Source organism: Danio rerio, chromosome 6 (assembly GCF_052040795.2).
Source record: "Danio rerio strain M-AB ecotype USA chromosome 6, GRCz13ab, whole genome shotgun sequence".
In the NCBI taxonomy this organism is placed as follows: Eukaryota; Metazoa; Chordata; class Actinopteri; order Cypriniformes; family Danionidae; genus Danio; species Danio rerio.
Genome location: NC_141026.1, coordinates 53,585,229 through 53,602,440, shown reverse-complemented (window position 1 = coordinate 53,602,440; position 17,212 = coordinate 53,585,229). Strand labels below are relative to the sequence as shown.

The 17,212-nt window shown below is 36.0% G+C and overlaps 1 protein-coding gene and 1 long non-coding RNA gene across 2 annotated transcripts in view; one reads left to right on the top strand and one right to left on the bottom strand.

Moving 5' to 3' along the window:
• rbl1 (retinoblastoma-like 1 (p107)) overlaps positions 1-11,269 on the top strand; it is a gene marked incomplete in the record, with an annotated part of 26,365 nt that extends 15,096 nt beyond the window's left edge. Inside the window, 10 exon segments of the mRNA NM_001130610.1 lie at positions 49-213; positions 535-670; positions 2,886-3,113; positions 3,202-3,398; positions 4,823-4,999; positions 5,523-5,594; positions 5,736-5,816; positions 8,041-8,187; positions 8,301-8,465; positions 10,935-11,269. Of these exon segments, the coding sequence (NP_001124082.1) occupies positions 49-213; positions 535-670; positions 2,886-3,113; positions 3,202-3,398; positions 4,823-4,999; positions 5,523-5,594; positions 5,736-5,816; positions 8,041-8,187; positions 8,301-8,465; positions 10,935-11,105 (1,539 nt within the window).
• Positions 11,105-17,212, bottom strand: LOC147843676 (uncharacterized). The gene is made up of 2 exons (XR_015494266.1): positions 14,030-17,212; positions 11,105-12,933 (listed from the first exon to the last, which is right to left on the bottom strand). It is a non-coding gene; the product is annotated as an uncharacterized LOC147843676 (long non-coding RNA).

The following is a 17,212-nucleotide window of genomic DNA, read 5'->3' as shown; positions in this document are numbered from 1 at the left end:
TTAAAAGAAATGCTGAAATGCTAAGTAAATAAACATGTGTTTGTGTAGGTGATTGAGGTGTTCATCCGCTCAGAGGAGGGTTTATCCAGAGACATGGTGAAGCATTTGAACAGTATAGAGGAACAGGTGCTGGAAAGCAGAGCGTGGACAAGAGATTCAGCCCTGTGGAATGCTCTTAACAAGGATAACAATAAAGTTCCTACTGTAGAAGAGGTATCTATAGACAGTACATGTGCACACACTTTGTATGCTTAATAGATTACTCTATTAGATAGATCATGGCTCTCAAACTCAATTCCTGTAGTGCCACAGCTCTGCATGGTTGCTCCAGCCCTAATTAGACACACCTGGTTCAACTAATCAAGGTGTTCAAGACTACTCTGAACACCTTGATTAGTTTATCCGTTGTGTTAGAAGTGGGTTGGGGCAAAACAGTGCAGCTCTGCGGCGCTCCAGGAATTTAGTTTAAGACCTGTGATTTAGATCAATGGATTATTTCAGTGTCTCACATTTATCTGTGTTTCTGATTTTAAGGTGAATTTTCCTAGCAATTTTGATACAGGCAACAATGCAGGTGGTCCCACTCACCTCCCATTGGTGGCGCTGTCCCCCATCATTCACCCTCGCCTCAGGGAGGTCCGCACTGGCCTGGGCTCCAGCGCACGCAAAGGTATCATACTCTGCTTACTTACACACTCCAGCTAAATTTGGTTGTCAGTTCACTTTTTACGACTCAATCCTTTTCTGTACAAGCATAGTTTAGTAATTTACACAATGACAACAACACTGAAAAACTGAATTAATAAATGTGTATCCTACTTTAGATGGATCTCTCTTTTGCATGCACTGTGCAAGAAGTATGCTACTACAATTGTAAACAAGTATTTAGCTGAAGTATTTATTCATAAACTACTGGCTTAGCACTATTGTTAAGATAATGACTGTTTATTAGTGCTTAGTAACTAATGGTTTGCTACTGGTGTGAATTGTAAATTAAAATAAAGTATGAATTTTAATATTGCAGCTTAAACTATAACTTTATATAATTTAGCTCAAATATTGATCAAGACAAGTAAACAGTCGTAAATAACAAAAGAACAAATGAACAAATTATAAGTAATGGCAAAAATTTGAGTACCCCTCTCTGGCTGCATAATTATGTGCTCTTTCTTTGTAAGAGAAGAACAAGGTGAAATGTTATTTGGTTTCTAGTGAAAGCTATATAATGTCATGTTTTTCCAAAAAGTAATACATTGTGTAGCAGTATGATGTGTGAAATTAGATTGAAACTGAAAAATAGGCTATGCAAAAAAGATTTTTAAAAGATATAAAAAAATTGTGTAGATTTCAAAACCTGTAGTCACTTAATTCTGATTGATTACTTCAAAAATGTGATTTGAGTGAGCCTTAACAATCATGACATTCATGCAAAACGATATTTAAGATAGCTGATTGCTGCTTGTGCTTCTCCTTATTGTGAACCTGAAAGTAGCAACGTAGGAACCTCAAAAGAACTCCCTATTTACCTAAAAGCTTGAATAATTCACCAACATAATTTAGGAGAAGGATACAAGAAGCTATCACAGGTTTAAAGAGTCATGACACCCCCACTTTCGGTTCAGGTCTGCCTCAGGATTTTTTCAAAAGATGCGTCATAATGGGCGTGGAGCTTCGCGAGCAAAGGGCAGGAGTGGGCGTGGCCAGCAGGGGAGAAGGAGGGGAGCGAACAACTGTTGTCAGTCGGCTCACAAAATGAGACACAAACCGTGAGAAGACTCATGAGTTTATAGTTTACAAAGTTAAAATGTAAAGAATTAACAGTTTTTAATACCCTGCTACATATGTTATATGTAATTTCACATACAGATAACTAAATTTATATTCTTGTAAAGATAATCGTGTTCATATAAACACTATAAATGAAGACTTTTCCCTCAATCCCTGGGTCTGAATGCAGACTCTTGCCCTATTTTAACCATTACCCCTGTTGGTAATCTAGAGGATTTAGGCAAACACAGCAGCACGGCGATGTGTCTAAATGTGAACGAACAAAGTCCGGCGTTCTCCAGTTCTCGTACTGCTCTCCCGACAAAAATGCTTGCTGGACATAAACAGCTTTGCTGTATCAGCCCTGACAACATGCAAAAACATGCAACAAAACCCGTGGATCATGGACACAAACACATACAACCATTCATGAACAGCTAAAGAGTGTGTGCCGTGGGTCAGTGTCTCACAGCATGGCAGGTCTGCCTTGCCTTCGGAAAGCACATGCAGTCATGAATAATTAAGAAGCCGGCTCTTCTCATAGGATAAGAAAACTCTGCTATGATTAAAAATGAGTAACCGACGCGTCATCTTTGCACTTGCAGTTTTGAGCTACATCGCCGATGTTGATCCGCCCCAAAAATCTGAAAAATAAGCTGACAAAAGCTCAAAATTATCCAGTTTTTCCCACAATTAAAGCTAACAGGTGCTAACATTGTCTTAACTAATGCTCAACACACACAAATCTGTTAAAATCTCAAAAGTACTCAAGGGTTTCGTTAACCCTTAAAATCTCTATCTCCATAGTCAGAAATATAGTAAGTAAATGGAAAGCCACAGGAACAGTTTTTGTGAAGGAAAGATGTGCTAGACCTAGACAAATATCTGAAAGGCAAGGAATGGTTAGAGTGATTACAGACAAACCACAGACAACCTCCAAAGAGCTCCAGGAACATCATGCTGCTAATATTGTCATTGTACATCGTTCCACAATTCAGTGCATTCTTCACAAAATACCTATATATTTTCTTTCTCAACTGTTTGGTTTCACAAATCGAAACTGTTTCTGCATTATATGAGACGAATGACCTGAATAACATTTCTGCTTTCTTTCCCAGACCTCCCTCAATCCCCCATCTCTCTCCATGATCGCTACAGCTCTCCAGCTGCTGGCAGCGCAAAGAGACGCTTGTTTGGTGACGACGCTCCACCACAATCCCCAGTAAAAAGGATCTCTGTCACTCCCATCAAAATCATTCCCAGTGGCATGGAAAACCAGACCACCACAACCACTGTCCTCTCCATGGCCACCGGAAATGGCCAGCAGCTCACCATTCCACTGCCAGGTATTCTTCCTTCTCTTTTAATTCACATTTTTTCCAAAGAAAAAGTTTTACAAAAATAAACATTGTGCTGGTGTTGCATGTCCTTAAGTGGTGAAGAATGAGGCAGGCGGCATCACAGTCATCCAGCTTCAGGCCAGCGATATGAATCCTCTCACTGCTCAAGTTTTATTGACCGCTTCCCCGAGCCGGCCTGCTCTAGCCGCTCCAGCTATCAGCTCTGACTCACAGCCACCACCTGCCAATAAACCTCGCCGCACGGGCTCACTCGCACTCTTCTTCAGGAAGGTGAGGAGGACAGTGTTGCTGACTTCAAAATTCTAGTTTTGTAATGTTTTGTTGCGTTTTATTTTTTGTTTGGGTTTGTTTTGTGGTTTGTTTTGTTGTTTAGATTGGTTTGTTGTGTTGTAGTTTGTTTTGTTTGTTGTTTTGGTTTTTGTTGGGGTTTTGTGTTGTAGTTTCTGTTTTTTTGGTTTTGTGTGATTTGTTGTTTGGTTTGTTGTGTTGTAGTTTCTGTTTTTTTGGTTTTGTGTGATTTGTTGTTTGGTTTGTTGTGTTGTAGTTTCTTTTTTTTTGGTTTTGTTGTGTTTTGTTTGGTTTGTTGTGTTGTAGTTTCTGTTTTTTGGTTTTGTTGTGTTTTGTTTGGTTTGTTGTGTTGTAGTTTCTGTTTTTTGGTTTTGTTTGGTTTGTTGTGTTGTAGTTTCTGTTTTTTGTTTTGTTTTGTTGTGTTTTGTTTGTTTTGTGTTTTTTGTTTTATGTTTTGGTTTTGTGTTATTTGGTTTAGTTTGTTGTGTTGTAGTTTCAGTTTTTTGGTTTTGTTTGTTGTGTTGTAGTTTGTTGTGTTGTAGTTCTCGTTTTTTGGTTCGGTTTGGTTGGTTTTCTTGTGTTTTATTTGTTGTGGGTTTGGTTTGTTGTGTTGCGGTTTGTTTAGTGCTGTTTTTTTTGGTTTGTTTTGTTTTGTGTTTTGTTTTGTGTGTTGTGGTTTGGTTTATGTTGTGTTTTTTGTTTTGTGTTGTGGTTTGTTTTGTTTTGGTTGGTTTTGTGTTTTTTTGTGGTTTTATTGTGAATTTGTTTTCTTTTTTGTTTTGTTTTGTTTTGTTGTGTGTGTTTTTTTTTACTCCAATCAGAACAAAAAAATTGTTCAAATAATACTATGGATACACGGATACTATTTTTGATCAGGTCCTGCCATATAAAGATTTGTTATGGGGAACATATCAAAGATCGAAAATCTCTTGAGGGGGGATTCTGGATACATTTAAATAAAAGCACCACAAATTAAGTATTCCCCAGTATGAAGGAATTTTATAGGATTGTGGTCTTAAGGAAAGTGTCAGTACTGCCCTATTTATTAGTTAAATTTTTAATTTTTATTTATTTAATTTTTTTTTTTTTTTTTGTTATTCTTAATGTTTTTTGTTTTGTTTTTTAAGTACACATGAAATCAAAACTAACCATATTGGGTTAGTTAGCTCACATTGCTAGTTTTGTGGTGAACAATTCATCTGTGCATGTCGTTAGGAAATTTTTTTTTTGCTATATACAAATATATATTTGATATACAGAAATATATTAGCAATTCTTAATCATGCAAGTATAGAGAAAAACAGTTTTCAAAAAAAAAAAATTTTATTCCCCAGCAGAGCCTTAATTTAAATATGGGTCTAATTGTCTTATTTCAAGTGCATATGTTCTGTTGCTACTCCTTTCAGGTGTATCATTTAGCCAGTGTGCGTCTGCGAGACCTGTGTCTGAAGCTGGATATCTCCTCAGAGCTAAGAGGGAAGATCTGGACGTGTTTTGAGCACTCTCTCCTGCACTGCACTGACCTGATGAAGGACAGACACCTGGACCAGCTGCTGCTCTGTGCTGTTTACATCATATCAAGGGTACAGATTTTAAATGCAGTAAAACATTAATATTTTTAAACATTGGTCAAAAGTTTTATGGTAATGTCTTGCTGTTTAATTGTTTATTTATTAATTCAATGGTTTTGCTATGAAAATAACCATTGTTGTTGCTATGATATTAAATAAAAATATATGATATGACATGACATGATATAATATGATGTATAAGTAAAAATCTAAAGGAATGTTATGAATATTTATAAACAAAATACTGCATTTTTGGCATAATTACAGCATCATGTTATTGTTCAGGAATAGTTTTAATATGCTTATTTGTTGCTCAAAAAAACTTTTATTGTTTCAGTTTTAAATACCATGTTGCTGTCTATTATTTTGGTCTTGTGTTTTTTAAATGCCAATATTTTATATAACACATTTTATTAATGCATTGTTTCTAATTAAAAACATTCATCACTTTGATAAATGAAAAAATGTATGAATAAAATGTATACAAATTACAATTTTACATAAAAAATCCTTTAAATTGTGACATTTTTTGCAGATCACGAAAGAAGAGCACACTTTTCAGGACATTATGAAATGCTACCGAACACAACCACAGGCCAACAGTCATGTGAGTCAACTCTTAGTCTTTCTAAATGGCATAGAAATGCTTTAATGCACACAAGTGTCGAAAATCTTGTAATTTGAGTTGAAAGGAAGCACAACTCAGTCTTTGATATACCCACATCAACCATGTTATGTGTGTTTGTAGGTGTACCGCAGTGTTTTAATAAAGAGGCGTCCCAAAGTGCAGCAGGCTGACGAGAACATGGAAGTCGATCCTCCAGCAGACCAGTGTAAGGACGATACAGACAAACGCATCTGCCTTTTTAAAAATAAATAAATAATTCACTGTATAGTGCATTGGCATTCAAATATTTGGAGCCAGTTAGATGGGGTTTTTTAGATGTTAGATGGTATGTTTTTAGTTGTAAGGACATGTTAAATTTAATAAAAGTGTCCTTCCTGTCGCCTTAGAATAATGATGAAAAAGATTATTTGCATAAATTGCTTTTTGTCCATCAAAGAGTCATGAGGAAAATCTTTCATGATTTCCACACAAATATTTTAGTTGCGCAGCTGTCTTGAATTTTACTAATAACAAGAAGTGTTTCTTGAACACCAAACTCAGCATATTAAAATAATTTCTAAAGGATTATTTGAGGGCTGAATGCTTAATTTGCATCAAAGGAATAAATTATGTTTTAACTATTCAATTCATCTTTATTTTTCTAGCGCTTCTACAATGTAGATTGTGTCAAAGCAGCTTCACATAGAAGATTATAGTGAATTGAAACTCTGTCAGTTCAGTTTTTAGAGTTGAAGTTCAGTTTAGTTCAGTGTGGGTTAATTTTTACTGCTGAGAGTCCAAACACTGAAGAGAAGATCCATCAATATGCAGCTCCACAAGTCCCAACTAAGCAAGCCAGTGGTGACAGCTCAAGGAACAAACTTCACCAATTTACAAAAGTGAAGGAAAAAAAAACCCTTGAGAGAAACCAGGCTCAGTTGGGCACGACCATTTCTCGTAAGGCCAAACTTCTTGTGCAGAGCTGCAAACTAGTCCTGTGGAAAATGAATTGTTTATTAATAAATAAATGTATTTATATTAGGGATGCAACAACTAACTGATTTCACTATTAACCACACTTTAATTCAACATGGTTAACTAATCGTGAAGGCTTCTTAACACTGCGTTTCTGTACGGAACAAAGCTGCTGCAACTAAACAAAGTTATGCCAACTGTGTGCTAGGTTACAGTTCTGAGCTTGTACACAGGCTAATGCGCAAGCACACTGGATTAAGCATGGCTGAGGCTAATAACTAAGGGCCATTCATGTGTCACATCTGCACACAACTTTATTTTTTCTTTTCTTGCGGTCATATTGGGAGTGACAAAGAGAAGAAAAAAATTTGAAAATGAAAATACCAAACAAGTTCACATATAGCTGATCAAAAGTACCTTTCAGACAGAGGTTCAGCAGCCTTTGACTATATTTGTTCTCTTTAAAAGGAAAATACTTGGCTAATATGTTGCTTAGATTTATATTAGACAAAAATAAGGGTTTTAATTTATTCTTATTTTTATTTATTTATTCATTGTTCTGTCAATTATTTTCATTATAAATTATTACTTTTCACTTATGTTTAGGTCCAAAGAGAACACTTTTCACAAATCACAAATTAGATTTTTCTAAAAAGTTTTAAAATCAATGAACGCATATTAATCGTGATAACCGTGATTATTCCTCAGACTATAAATGTAAAACCAAAATCTATAGTCATTGCATCCCTAAATAATATATATTTAGATCTCAAATGTATATCACAAAAAATTATGTATAAATTTAAATACACAGAGTTGAAGTCAGAATTATTATCCCCCTGAATTATTAGCGCCCTGTTTATTTTTTTTTCCCCAATTTTTGTTTAACACAGAAAAGATTTTTGAACACATTTCTAAACATAATAGTTTTTATAACTCCTCTCTAATAACGGATTTATTTTTTCTTTGTTATGATGAAATAATATTTTACTAGATGTTTTTCAAGACACTTCTATACAGCTTAAAGTGACATTAAAAGCTAAACTAGGTTAAATTAGGCAGGTAAGGGCAATTAGGCGAGTTATTGTATAATGATGGTTTGATCTGTAGACAATTAGGGAAATATATAGCTTAAAGGGGCTAATAATTTTGTCCTTAATGTTTTTTTTTTTTTTTAATTAAGACTTCTTTTATTCTAGCTGAAATAAAACAAATCAGACTCTCTCTAGAAGAAAAGAATATTATCAGACGTTTATTTATTTGTTTATTTATTTTTACAATAAACTTATTTTTACTGTATTTTTGATAAAAAAAAAATTGCAGGCATAGTGAGACTTCTTCAAAAAACATTACAGATTTACTCCAATTGGATGACATTTTGTGTGTTTTTATTTAGTTACTTTAGGTTTCATAAATTTGCCAACATTCTGCTGGCATTTAATTACTTTGTTATTTGTTATGTTTTACAGCCAATGAGAGGACAGATCAGGCTGACAGAACACAGACTGTCTTCGAATCAGAGGAAAGAGGGGATCTCATCCAGTTCTACAACAACATTTATGTGTCAAAGATGAGATCATTTGCTTTTAAATATGCACTTTCCACGCTTGATAACAGGGTTGGTTTTGTTGTTTTGCTTCCTTATGTTGTTGTATGTAAATGAAAACAACAAAAAAAATGTTTTGTTTTTTTATTCACACACTCTCTCTCTCTTTTTGTTTCTCTATAAAGATGGAAGCTCCTCCGTTATCTCCGTTCCCCTCAGTTCGGTCTCACACTCTCTCTCCTCGCCGTGTGTCTCAGAAACACTCCATCTTTGTGTCTCCTCATAAAAACAGCTCCAGTCTCACGCCCAGCACTGCATATACATACAGGTTCACTGGAAGCCCTTCAAAGGTTAGTCCAACTGAGCATGTGTAGAAATATTTGCAATAGTTATTTCAGGATATTTTTAATATGTTAGGGCTGTCAGTCAAATATTTAATTGCATGATTGCCATGATTTAACTTTTAATCATTCAATTGTACATTAAATTACAATAATGTTACATTTTTGAAATTGCATAACATCAGGAACTAAAATGCACACAGTAATTAATCAAACACAACATTGTGTTATAGGGATGCACTGAAATGAAAATTGTTGGCCAAAGCATAATGAAGCACTTCAAGAGACTGAATACCCAAAAATAAAACTTTTTAACCTTTTTTTTTTTCTTCCTCCAAATATTAAAATATGATTTTTATATTACAGTTCTATAAGAAGTTTATATTGAGTCTCTTACACTTCCATTTTTTTGTTTCACCAATGAAAATGGTTCAATCCAAAGCTAGGACACAACACTGGGGTATTTCACTACTGATTTTTTAATGTTGTTTTGCACAAACGATTCACTGTCAAATTCATGAAGACAATAGGTTTGGACACACAAGATTCACACATGAACATTTACTTAAAGGAGAAGAACAACCAAAATGTCAATATTGCAAAAGAAACCAAACTGTTCAACATATTCTTGTGGAATGCCCTATTTTTTATGTTATCAAACAACAATTTTTGTCTGGAAAGACTTAAAAAGGAAATATTTTTAAATGTAAATCCTTCTAAAATTGTACAATTTTTATCAAAATTAAACCTTAAATTGTTTTTAAAAAATTTTTCTTATCTTATTATTATTATTATTATTATTATTATTTTACCTTGTGTATTATGTATTGCTGTTGGTGACTTTTAATTATTAAAAACATTTTTATAATCATATAAAAATAGTATTTGTAAAATGTGGTAAATTTGATCTGTTTTTATGCCATGACAAAGCCAAAGAAGTTGAAATGGCTATAAACTCAAAATTCTCTCTCTCTCTGTTATTTCAACAATTGGGCTGTGCTGCTGTCGAAAACCCAACAAATAAGTGAGAAATTCTTAATTTAAGAAATTTTATATCTAAACCTTCAAATTTTTATTTATTTATTTTTTTAAGTCAATTACTCTGACATTTTAAACATAAATATTAGGTTTAAGTGAAATGTGATTACAGGAAGGACTTTTGTGGTGCTTCATATGCTGGGGTATGAATTACAAAGGTGCTTGATTTAAAATGGAATGGAGCTTTACAAAGTCCTTGAATCTGGTGTCATATAAGTCTGGGAACTCTGATCACAAAAGATGTTTTAAAAATGTTCATATGATCGAATACACAGTGTAGTTTTGCATTGTTGTTCTCAATTGGATTATAGCATATACAATTGAAATCAGAATTATTCTTCCCCCTGTTTGTTTTTTTTCCCCCAATATCTGTTTAGGAGCAGATTTTCTCATGATCACTGCCATGATGACAGTAAATAATATTTGACTAGATATTTTTCAAGACACTTCTATACAGCTTAAAGTGTAAAGTTTAAAGATGTAATAAGGTTAATTAGGGTAACTAGGCAGGTTAGTGTAATTACGCAAGTTAACTGTATGTATGTATGTATTGTGTGTGTGTGTGTATGTATGTATTGTATGTGTGTATGTATGTATATACACATTTTTTCCCCTCCAATTTTGGATTAACGGAAAGATTTTTTTCTGAACTAATGCTGCGTTCACACCAGATGTGGAAGCATCAAGTACAAGTGATTTACAAGTGAAGTCAATGCAAAGATTCGAACAGACATCCTGCGGGGCGATACATGTGAATGATGCGATTTGCGCGAAAGAAACATTAACCAATCATGAGCTTTGTCTTCTAGGGGAGTGATTATGTTGCCTGTTGTTGGTTTTCCCAGGGGAAATCCTCCTACCGACCCCAGACAACAGTTCATCAAACTGGGCTTGGCTTAGTTGGAAGCACCGCTAAAGCTTCCATCATCCAGGTTTATTTTCTGGAGGAGTTTATGAGCTCACAGAGCTGCTGTACCTCTGAATGGATCTAGTGGACTCAGACGCGGCTCCAAATGAATCAACACTGTTTTTCAGCCTTTATAAAGCACATAATAGCAGCTCTTCGCTCAATAAAATCCATATTAGCCTTTTAGCAATGAAGCTAGCGTCACGGAGCAGACAGAAGCCCTGCCCATTTTTAGATGAACTTGATGCGCAAATAAAACGGATTTGACGCACGAATAAAGTGAGTAAACTTAAAATGTTCACACGTCTATTTACGACCCAGTATCGCTGTTTATTCGTGCGTCTGGTGTGAACGAAGCATAATAACATTGACTTTAAAATGGTTTTAAAAAAACTACTTTGATTTAACTGAAAAAAATTCACAGGAGGGATAAAAATGTTATCTTCAACTGTATATTTCATTTGCAATTCATTTTCAATCAAGTTTTTTGGAGTTTTGACTGTGGATCTAAAAGTTGACCTGTTTCTCTGCAGGAGCTGAGTGACATAAACCAGATGATCCGTCAGGGTGGCGTGAGCAAGAAGCGGGCGTTCACCATGGAGGGCGACGAGACCGAATCTCCGTCTAAATGTCTCCGGCAAGAGAACGACGACGTGCTGCTCAAACGCCTCCAGGACGTGGTCAGCGAGAGAGCCAGTCTGTGATCTGCTTTCATTGCAGACTCAATTAAAAAAAAAAAAAAGCCAAAAACTGAACTTTCTTTGAGTTGCTCAGCGACTCCAGGATGTAGAGAGAGATGTGACAATTATTAATTATGTCGCAGATCAATAACACAACCAAAAATAACAAAAACAGCTTGTGCAGCTCGAGTATCATGACTGATGTTTTTAATCACAGAAGAAGTTCAGGGAGATCAGTATGAAGGTAAAGACTTTATTCTGAATCAAACAATCTTTTATCGTGCATTTTTCACAATATGCATCATGCTTTTGTAAAGAGCGCCTATTACAGAGATGTTCTGTAGCTTTTCCAATCAAAACTGAACATTTTTTGCAGTCAAGGAGTTGCTCTGCTTCAAATATTTAAAGGATTCTCACTATTTTTTTTTTATTATTCTCTCATTCTGTATCAACACAAAAGGAGAATAATTTAAAGGTTTGTAATTGTAATTTGTGCTTTTTTTATTCAAGGTTTATTTGGCATATTGTACTGAGCAAGCAAGTTTAATCAATTTTTAATGCATTTCTGCTAATCAAATGATCATCTTTTTGCAAGCTTCCTGCAAATCTATAGCACAGCTCTGTATTCAGATGTGTGGTATCTACACCTTTCAATTGTCATTTATTTCTCTTTTTAAGTTCTTGTATTTTACTGTAACAGAGCAGTTTTCTGTTTTTGAGAGATTTCTAAAAAAAAAACAGGTCATGTTTACAGTGCATTTCACTGTTTTGGTATTAAATGTGGTGGATTTCACCATCATGGTGTGAGTGTGTGGTGTACAGTAGCTTGTTAAATACTTTGTTTTACAGTTTTGCTGTTCATTTTATTCTAATCAGTTAGCATTTACTGGTCATCATGATCGCTGCGGGGGTCAGGTGGGAGTTTGGACTATTCTTAGGGCCCATGTCGTTTTTGGGGCCCCAGATTTACTATTAAGGCTGACTTATACTTCTGCGTAGGCTTGTGCCAGTATAAGATTCTGACGGTATGATAACCATGGGTAAAATATTATGGTATTGTAATTACTGCCCTAAAATATGATCTTTTTAAATGTCTGGGTAAAAAAACTAAAACTTTCCCCACTGAATATGGTATATTTCTTATAACATTTAAACATTTTTGAAGCAATGAATGTCAGGCTACATTATTGAAATAAGTCATTGACCTCTGCTGTCTTCATTAGTTTCAAAATCACAGATTTCTTTTCAACTGGATCTTGGTGTATAAGAGATTTGTTTTTCAGATGTTTCCTGAATCATGGACTGACCAGTAGCTTGTGATGTTGAGGGTTCTTTTCTACCATTGCCCTAAAAAAAAACTTAAAATAGTAAAAAAAAAAAAAAGAAGAAGAAGACGACAAAATTACACTTAAAATATTGTAGGAAAGGTATAACAGAAATGTTTAACTGTTTTAAAACCTTGTCTTTTCAAAACCGTGGTATACCTTAACCGGTTATCATCCCATGCCTACTGCATTATGCTCCCCTCGCGTGGACTCATACCCCTCGCCATGGATGACACCGATGCACAACTCTCAAAACATTTAACTAGTGAGTGTTTACAAGTGTCAACGAGCTCTAGATGGTTATTTCAAGAGTTCCCACTTAGATAGGCTTAGCGTTTATAGCATGTTGGGCTTGCTGTCCCGGGAGAGAACCCTGAGCTCAGAGATACTTGAGCCCAATGCTCCCGCCCGGTCAATAGGCATATATGGGGATTCGAGATCAGCTAGGTCTCTAGATCTTCCCCTTAGAAAACAATCCATTTATAGTAGGGATGTAACGGTATCAGAATTTCACGGTACGGTAATACCTCGGTATGAATGTCACGGTACGGTATTTATTGAATCATTTACAGGAAAAACAAAACTTTTGAAAATACTCCAAAAAAGTGCCAAAAGTGTCAATGACATACAAATTAGCCATCTATCTGTAAGCTTTGAAACAGGAACTTCAATTTTAATAACAAAAAATTATTAAACCATGTAAAAAAATTAAGTTTCAATTTAGTATTGTTGAAAACTCATCACATTCAACATTTAATCACTCACTCACTTACTTAGATAGAGATGGGTTTAAAGGAAAATTATCATATAACTATAATCTGGTAAAAGCTGGTATCTCTGGGTATTTACAATGTCCCCTGCAACAGAAAAAACCCCTCTCATTTGGGACTGAGGATTCTGGGACAGAGATATGACTTGGCCCATGTTAACAGCAGTGGGTAACGTTGTGCATTGTCTTTCCCCCACTTGAGAAGACAAACCATGAGTGAGATAGAGATCTCTTTGCGGTACAAGTCAATGTCTGCATCAATCTGAACAGTGTGCTGTGTTTCTGCAGTCCCCATGACTGCTATTAGTCGTATTCCCCAACTTGCAGGCACGTGCACACATAGGGCTCAACCTGTGCAGTGCACATGCCCTTTTTAGTCTTGGATGGAAAAAGCCCTTCCAAATCGATCAAAAGTGCCCCCGCGACGCGACACAACCTCCGTACAGCCCTTCAGTAGACAACACCGCTCTTGAATATGCGCGCTCAACCCCCCCTCGGCGCGAGACAACACGCGCGAGACAACACAGCTGATCAGAACGCGCGCGACAACACTGCTATTCAGTAAGCGCGCGGCGACAACACCCGCTTTAGGTTCGATCATTTCCATCTTTTTTTCATCTCCGCTACTAGCAGCACACTCCATTTCCGCATTACTGGATCTGTAGCGACAACAGACCGCAAAGGATTATGGCCACGCCTGGGCTTATGGGAAATGTAGTTTAAGCTATCTCCCGTTCGCTTCATTCGCCTGAGCAAATTTTCTCAGAAGAACTATAGTTTTACCGAGTCATGCGACTTCGGTAATATCGAAAAAAATTAATATTGCGGTATGACGGTATTTACAATACCGTTACATCCCTAATTTATAGTAAACTTGGATCAATCTGATTGGATTATTACTGATTACAGATGAGAATCCAGTCGTGTTCATATCACATGCTCCTCTCAAAAGTATTTGTGAAACTTCCCTTTGTGTTTAACTTATGGTTAAAGTTGTTGCACATCCACCGGTTCCCGCCTCTGAATGAGTGCGTTTTAGCTACTTAAAAACAAAACCCCAGCGAAGAAACCTGACACAGAGGAACATAGAAACCTACTGCCAGCTCGTGTTTCATTCATTCATTTTCTTGTCGGCTCAGTCCCTTTATTAATCTGGGGTCGCCACAGCGGAATGAACCGGCAACTTATCCAGCAAGTTTTTACGCAGCGCATGCCCTTCCAGCCGCAACCCATCTCTGGGAAACATCCACACATACATTCACACACACACTCATACACTACGGACAATTTAGCCTACCCAATTCACCTGTACCGCATGTCTTTGGACTGTGGGGGAAACCGGAGCACCCGGAGGAAACCCATGCGAACGTAGGGAGACTCCACACAGAAACGCCAACTGAGCCGAGGCTCGAACCAGCGACCTTCTTGCTGTGAGGCGACAGCACTACCTATTGCGCCACTGCTTCGCCCCAGATAGCGTTTCAGTAATGTTATTGCAATGCAACACAAACAGCATGCAGAAGTATAAATGCGCAGCTACGCGCAAGGCAGGTGCCGTCAATCATGCCGATCACTCGACGCAGAAGTATAAGTCAGCCTTTAGGGGCCCAATCAACCAATACGGCCACCCCCAACCTTTTCCCCCCTTCTTTTACTTTCGTATGTGACACCAGCCCAATCTGGTCCACCCTCTTTTTTCCACATCAGCCCCACCAGAATGTTGTCAAATGGTCCATACCGGGACCTGCTGGTCATATGCTCAATAGGATGGCGGTTTTTCTTCAATTCATGTGCTACGGCCGTCTGTATCTCTCAGTATTGTCGGTTATTTTTTTTGCACAATCCTTGTATATTTTACCTGGTCATGTTTTTCATCTAGCTTGCTCTCTGATGTCCAACACTAAGTATTGCTTTGTAATATTTTTTTTTTTTTTTTTTTTTTGTAATATAGCGGTGGATTATTTTGAGAAATATTCCTCTTATGTTTATACAAACTCCTATTTTAAGATTTTTTATGTTTTTCCACAACATTTTCCTTCCTGATTTTTATATTTTATGTTATTAAATCTAGAAACATTTTGTAGTTTAGGTTTATTGTAATTGATGTTTCAAAAAGGTCGACTTTTGGTCTGTTCTACAATCAGTGCCTTAGTATGTACATAATAATAAAATAGACATGTTTTATCATTTCTCTTTGAAGAATTGTCTTTGATGTTGCAAAACAGCTTTAAATCAGACTTTTAAAATAACATCAGGGAAAAACATGTAACAATGTGTGTGTGTATACAAAAACACAGATACTAATGGAAGCACCTAATTGCTTTAATTTACTTTAAATATTTACCCAAAGTAAACTCAATATACAGACAATATGCAAATTTAAATTAAACCATAAAAACTGGAATGTTACATTGCAAAGTACACAAACTCTGGCCACTTTATTAGGTACACTTTACTAGTACCGGATTGGACCCCCTTTTGCCTTCAGAACTGCCTTAATCCTTCGTGGCATAGATTTAACAAGGTACTGGAAATATTCCTCAGAGATTTTGCTCCATATTGACATGATAGCAACACAGTTGCTGCAGATTTGTCAGCTGCACATTCATGATGCATTGTGAATCTCCCATGCCACCACATCTCATAGGTAACTCTATTGGATTGAGAACTGGTGACTCTGGAGGTCATTTAATGTTTATTAAATAAGTAAAACGATTATAAAAGGTGGGTGTTGCATTGCAAACTGGACAAAATAGAATAAAAATACTTTTACACAAAATAATTGGGAATTATAAACAGTGTTTTTAGCCAAATTGATCTTCATACCTTGTTAACGGAGAACTTTTTGCACAGCATTTTTTAACATGAAGAATGACACACGACATAAACTTGCTCTTTTCCCACTGCCGTCACACCAAAGAGCATAGAATCACCATCATGTCAGGTCATTGTAAGCTCTTTGTCACACTGACTGTCATGGATATTTTATTCAAATAGAAGCACCTTTATTAGCTGATCAAGATTGGCAGTCATGTAAAACAAAAATACAAATGGAATTGAGAGCATACATAAATGTTTAACAACATATTTCTCTCTCTTTTTTTCAGCAGATGCAGAGTTCATACACCAAACATAAACATGTTAAATTTCATCAACTTAAATATTGTTGCTGGTTTGGTCAACACAACCTTATTGTAAGTAATTGGACAGTATTCAAGATTGATTTTGCCCTTGTTTAACTCGGATCTCACAAAATGGTAATGTCGACGTTTGCATCTTTGTCTTTATACAGGATTGTTTTGCTAAAGCTATTCCAGCCTGATTATCCTCATATACCTTAGACCAGGGGTGTCCAAACTTTTTTATGTGAAGGGCCAAAAACTCAATATCATTGAGAGCCGTGGGTCGTAAGTTGCCATAGGTAAATTCCTAAATTATTTCATAATGTCTAGAAATAAACAGACAACATTACTATTGCAGGATATTTTTGTAATTATAGTTTATTACAATAAAAACTAACAATTTATAATACAGCGCATTTCAATGCTGAATACACTAGTCAAGCAGATTCTGCCTTTGCCTTCATTTGCTCACTGATGTCTCTGCATTATCCTCAACCTGTCAGGTGACAGTACATACATTTAAAAACTGCATTTACATACTTTATAGGTCTGTTCTTTTATTCTTCCATGGATGCACTGTTTACATTAGACCACGTGTGACCACTTTTTCACATCTGTTTATCACCAGCCAAGATCTGAATTAGTAGATTTAACAAGCTACATGTTGGATTGGGAGGCAAGACTGAAATACAGATGGTCAAAAATGAAGTTGAGCGCTGATGTAACTGTGATTCATCCTGTATGTCTCTGATGACCTTGTGGGCATTACAAACTAGACAAAAAGAGAACGCATCCTGTTTCTACGCCTCACTCTCTGCAGAAACTGTTGTTGATGTATGATTGTGACCTTCTTTGCAAAGAATAAAACCTTAAAAGACACTTTGGGTAAGACTTCTTTATCACTAAGAGAAAAAA